At 37.6% G+C, this 5,515-nt stretch overlaps 1 protein-coding gene across 1 annotated transcript in view; it reads right to left on the reverse strand.

The window, feature by feature from the left end:
- ALX1 (ALX homeobox 1) overlaps positions 1–5,240 on the reverse strand; it is a 24,017-nt gene extending 18,777 nt beyond the window's left edge. Inside the window, exons 1-2 of the mRNA XM_008587557.1 lie at positions 5,011–5,240; positions 1,608–1,912 (exon numbers count right to left, since the gene is read on the reverse strand). Coding sequence (XP_008585779.1) covers positions 1,608–1,912; positions 5,011–5,236 — 531 coding nt within the window. The 5' untranslated portion in view covers positions 5,237–5,240. The remainder of the gene's footprint in view (positions 1–1,607; positions 1,913–5,010) is intronic.
- Between the last annotated feature and the right edge of the window lie 275 nt (positions 5,241–5,515).

The following is a 5,515-nucleotide window of genomic DNA, read 5'->3' on the forward strand; positions in this document are numbered from 1 at the left end:
CCTAAAATGAGTGCCAATTACCACTCCCATGTGAAGAGCAGGAAAGAGAACAATCTGAGTAAATTAGGTTCAGTTTGGCTTTCTGTGCACGTAATTAGACAAAAAATAATCAAGAATTGATGAAACGTTAAGAGGAAAATATGTATTGTGCATAGCTGATCACTGTGTGTGTAAATGTATTTTTCTATGGTTACAAGAATAACTAATTTAAATACATAGACACAAAACCAAAAATCACACATGCAGGACTGGTGTTAATACCTGACAATTCTAAAATTCTTCCTTACCATCAACTTTTCTATATATTTACTTCCTGAACTAAAATAAAGTAACCATTTGCCTCCACAAACTCAAACAAAAATCTGCTGCTTATTACCCTGTACCACCAGATTCTGTCTTTAATGATGTAAGGGCCTTACTGTGGCTTAATCTTAAGAAGGAATACTGTTCTCCACTCAGAACCAAATATTTCACTATTTTATTCATTTCTCCATTCTAGTGGTTCGTGGGAATTGAAAACTTAATATTTTCTTCTTTGAAGTAGTAAAAACACACAAAAAGAAAAAGAACATTCTCCTGAATTATTGTTTCATTTTAAACTCTTACTTATCACTTGGGAACTAATAAAATACAGATTCAGAACACCAACTCTAGTCAAAATAAAATACTCCTAAGAGACAGAATTTTAGCTGGTATAATTTTTTTTAATTATTAAAAAATGTAAGTGTATTGACTCATATGTTTGATAACCTGAATATATTTTAAATATAATTGAGTATATGCAAGAACACCAAATCTAGTCAAAATAAAATACTCCTAAGAGACAGAATTTTAGCTGGTATCATTTTTTTTAATTATTAAAAAATTTAAGTGTATTGACTCATATGTTTGATAACCTGAATATATTTTAAATATAATTGAGTATATGCAAAAAAATTACTTTAAGTGCATTATTCCTATTGCATCTGCAGAAACAGCATAATTTATCAAGATTTTTAAAATTATAATGGAATAGCATGCATTGACAACTACTGGGGCTACAAAATTGTAAGTGAGCTATTAAATCTTTCTTTAATTATATATGGTGAAAATATATTATGGTATACATAACAATTGAGAGTTTGTGGGGTTGTTTCATATTTTTTCTTTTGCTATAACGTCAACCCCAATAAAATTATAGATTTATGGGTTATTCTACAAATAGCTTACAAATACCTAGCACATAACCTAAGAAGAATCTCAAAGGCTGATAAAACAGAAGAAAAATGAAATATATCAATTACTGAATGGATAGCTATGATTCCATTTTTCACCCTTTAAAAAATAATTTTAAAAATCAGAGATATGTTATATTCTGTTCTTTGTGTTTGTTAATTTTTATGCCTACATAATAACTCGAGTATTCTTTGTTTTATGTGAGTTTTCAAATTCTTTGTAAGTAAAAAGGAATTTTAGTGGACCTTCATGTATATATATTACATTGTTCCATATCTTCAGCTGGGAAATCAGTTTCTTTCTTTGTGGCAAAATAGAACAAGTCTATTATTCTAACACTATCCATCTTCCTACTCCCTGCCCTCCCAAGGCCTTCTTCATTCGGCTCCTACCTGAACCCTGGCTTCAGTGAGCTCTGTCCTCAGAGCAAGTTGTTCTCTGACGTATACATCTGGATAATGGGTTTTCTGAAAGACCTTCTCCAGCTCCTCCAGCTGCAAACTGGTGAAGGTGGTTCGGTGTCTCCGCTTCTTACTGCTGGATACATTGCTGTCACATTTATCCCCAAGTTCATCCAGTTCTCCCTTTTCTGGCATCCCTTTCACGGGAGACATTCGGAGACTGTTACAGTTGTCCATAGCTCTATTCAGTTCGGTGTGAAGGGGCTGTCCTTCTACTTTAGTGATCCCATAGTTCACTGTACCCAGAGGGAGAAAACAACAGTTCTCAGAAACATGAAACAAATCTTGATGAAAGAATGAAGCTGAAGTAATTCAGAGCATCAGGAAAGTGGTCTGTTAATAACTTATTGTGCCAGTATTAATTTGATCATCACATAATGTACAATTATTAATTCACTGTGGGGAAAGTTTAAAACCCATTTTTAAATGTGTACATGGAACTCATATAATTTTCCAAAATTCACAGTTTTATTTTATAGGATTAACATAATGTTTATGCATGTAAATTGTAATCAAATTAATGCCGAAAAATTAAAGGATGCTCTGTTCCTAAAAAGAAAAACCTAAGTGTCCATGATTTTTGAAAAGTGAACCAAACAATGTAAGTCATATCTTTATTCACAGCAGACAAAATTAAGCTACTTACATGGTCCAGAACAGATATTTCAACTTTAAATAATACCTGTATATCAATATCTAAAAGTTATCTTCCCCCTCCACATAAAACCTATTAACTATATATTTATGATGTGGCATTATTTCCATTACATTTTGATATTTTGACTGTATATTTATGTCTGCATTTAATTTTTTTCCAAAAGTAATCCATTAAATTAAAAAAATGAATTTCATATCAATTTCTGAAAGTGCATTCTACAGAAAAGAATAAGATTTAAGTATACTTCTTTACCTTAAAAACTCATCTTGAAGCTCATTCTTAAATATTTCATTCTCTGCTTAACTCATGAAATATATTTTAGAACAGAAAGTTTTATTTTTTCCTCTACTGAAGCATAGAAAATAACACATTTATTAAAACATCAGAAAGGATGAAATCTGGCATTCTTTTAAAGGGTGTTTTAATTTCAGTAATTTCCCTCAGATTTGATAGCATGCTTACAGTATGATACGAAACAAAAATAGATCATATAATGCTACACATACACAAACAGAATAAATGCACATATGAAATGAGACATTTTTTAAAAGTAAAGTCAATGCAGCCAGGACGATAATTCCTAATGGATGATCATGTTTTTTTTCATTTGTTTCTGTTTATAAATGATCCCCCATAACATATTTTTACAACTGTTTTAGTCGTATACAAATGTATTCTACTTTAATGTCTATATAACTTAAAGAACTAATAATTAAGTACTTTACATTTCAATATCGCTAAGCGAGTAAACCTCAAATTTTCTCATCACAAAAAATGTCAAATATTTGAGGTGATAGGTTGATTAGCTTCACTAAATCATTCCATGTTGTATTCAAAATTCATAACATAATTTTGTGCTGCATAAACATATACAAATATAACTTGTCAATATATAATAATTTAAAAATCCTAATAGCTTTCATGCAAAGGAAGACGTGATTTAAAACTAAATATAAAGAAGAGCCATGACTGATTAACAATACGGTTTTGTCTCAGTGGACAGAGTTGAAGGGGGAACTTCGGCAATTAGGGGTGGGGGAGGGGAAGCAGCGGAGAGGCTAGGGCAGCTCTAGAGAAAGACAGAGTCTTCCCTAAATTAAGCGGATCGCTGCCTACGTTCACCTTAATTAATACCTCCCTATTAAAATTTATCTTAGTAGTGTAATATTCGTTTAAAACCTGACAAAGTTTCAAAAATAGGGGTATTTCTCTTTTTATTGTGAATTCCCGACTATTTTAAATATTATGATCGAGTCCATTCAGCAGTCAACACAGGACACTGCAGAACCACTAAACAAAGTCCTGTCAATTCAAATAACTTAATGCATACATCCAGGAATTTCAAAAATACAGATATTGAAGTCTGAAATACAGCCAGAAAGTCAAAAATTCAGTGGATTAAAATTTTATTCTTCGCGTCTTTCTAAATAAATGACTGAAAGGTTTCAACTGATTATTTTCTCTATCATTTGTGCCTTTAGTTTTGGTTTATCCTTACAAGTCAAAAGTAACCTTCAATGTTGAATAAAATAAGTAAAACATGAGATGAGAATTAAAAAATAAAAAATAAAAAGCTGTGTACAAAGTATCTAGAAAATGAGCATCTACAAGCCGGTGTCTTGCCAGATTTTAAACCTCCCTTAAAATAGGGGGCGGGAGCCTTGTTGTAAATATTTCACACTTAATTCGTTTGTTATTTTAAGGCAACCAGCTCCTTACAGCTTAACTGTGGAATATATACAATGATAAGAAAAAGTCCTCTTGGAATTGTAAACGTGCTTTAGCTGTCTAAATCTGAAATAATAGGTTTGTACTGGGTTACAAGATAGAAAAGATAGATGGTTTGTTTTGATAACATTTTGACTTTGAGATACTTGGGCATTCAAAGTTGAAGGTTTCACCCAGAAGCATTCCACAAGACTTCTTAGGAATCGGAAATTTAGCCAATACAGAATCCGAGAGTGAGTATCTGCGAACCCTCTGCCCGAAGCTATTCAAAGTGATTTTGTGTCTAACAAAAACTTAACGTGTGTTGCATTGCAAACGCAAAAAAGCAAAAATCACAAATTCACACAGGCTAATAATCTAGCCACCCTTTACCTTCACAATTAAAAATATCGCCACTTCTTGGAAATCAAAAAAGGTTTTTCACCTAAATAGAGCTCAAAGTTTCCTATTCCTGACAACAGTGACGTCCTCTAACGAGCTGTGATCGATTTCAGCTCCTCCCGCCCGGCAGCTCGGCGGGCTCGCAGAGGAAGCGCGCTGTCCTGACTCAATTATACTCTTTAGCGACCTATCAATTTATGCCCGAGTCCGGGACAGAGGGACTCCGGGACCCGTAGGGGACAAAACCCGACAGCGAAAGGAGAAACGCGCGGAGGCAACCCGGTGCCAGATTCTTCCCTTGCCCCCCATAAGTGTGCTCCAGCGGTCGCCCCGCTCCCTACAGCGCTCACCCCTGCCTTCCTTCGCCCTTCAGCTCTCTCGCTCCCCCTCTTCCTTCCTGCCTCCCCGCCTGTACCAAAGGGTCCCGCACTTCGCCCCGCTCCCTACAGCGCTCACCCCTGCCTTCCTTCGCCCTCCAGCTCTCTCGCTCCCCCTCTTCCTTCCTGCCTCCCCGCCTGTACCAAAGGGTCCCGCACTTCGGCTGGGACCGAGGCGCCGGCGACTCACCGCTGCTGTCCTGACAGGGCGAGGTCCTCTCCAGGCGCACGTGATGCTCGGCGCGCGGCAGGGGCCCGAAGGCCTGCACGCATTTGCCCGCTGACGCTTTGCCGTAAAAGGTCTCATTGTCCAGCGTCTCCATAACGTGCTCCAACGCGCCTCCTGCGCCCATGTAAAAGTCACTGTTTTTACTCGGCGGGCTCTTGAGGGCAAACTTCTCGCTCAGAAACTCCATAATCCTGGAAGGCTGTCGCGGAGCTCTCGGGGCGCGGAGGCTGCAGAGCGCTGGGGGAGGGCGCGAGTGGGCGGGAGGGGGGAGGGCCGCAGAGGAGGGAAGGGGAAGCGATCGCTGCGGCGCCCGGAGCTGCCCGGCTCCCAGCCCTTTAATGCGTCCCGGCTGGAAAGGGGGCACCCGAAGTTGCTTTTATATGTTGAAACTCAGCTGGGCTCCTCGGGCAACCTCCCAGTTCTAATGAATATGAAAATAGGCAGGCGACTAACTCCACCCCGGGCC

This window comes from Galeopterus variegatus, unplaced genomic scaffold (assembly GCF_000696425.1).
Source record: "Galeopterus variegatus unplaced genomic scaffold, G_variegatus-3.0.2 Scaffold4430, whole genome shotgun sequence".
NCBI classification, from domain to species: domain Eukaryota; kingdom Metazoa; phylum Chordata; class Mammalia; order Dermoptera; family Cynocephalidae; genus Galeopterus; species Galeopterus variegatus.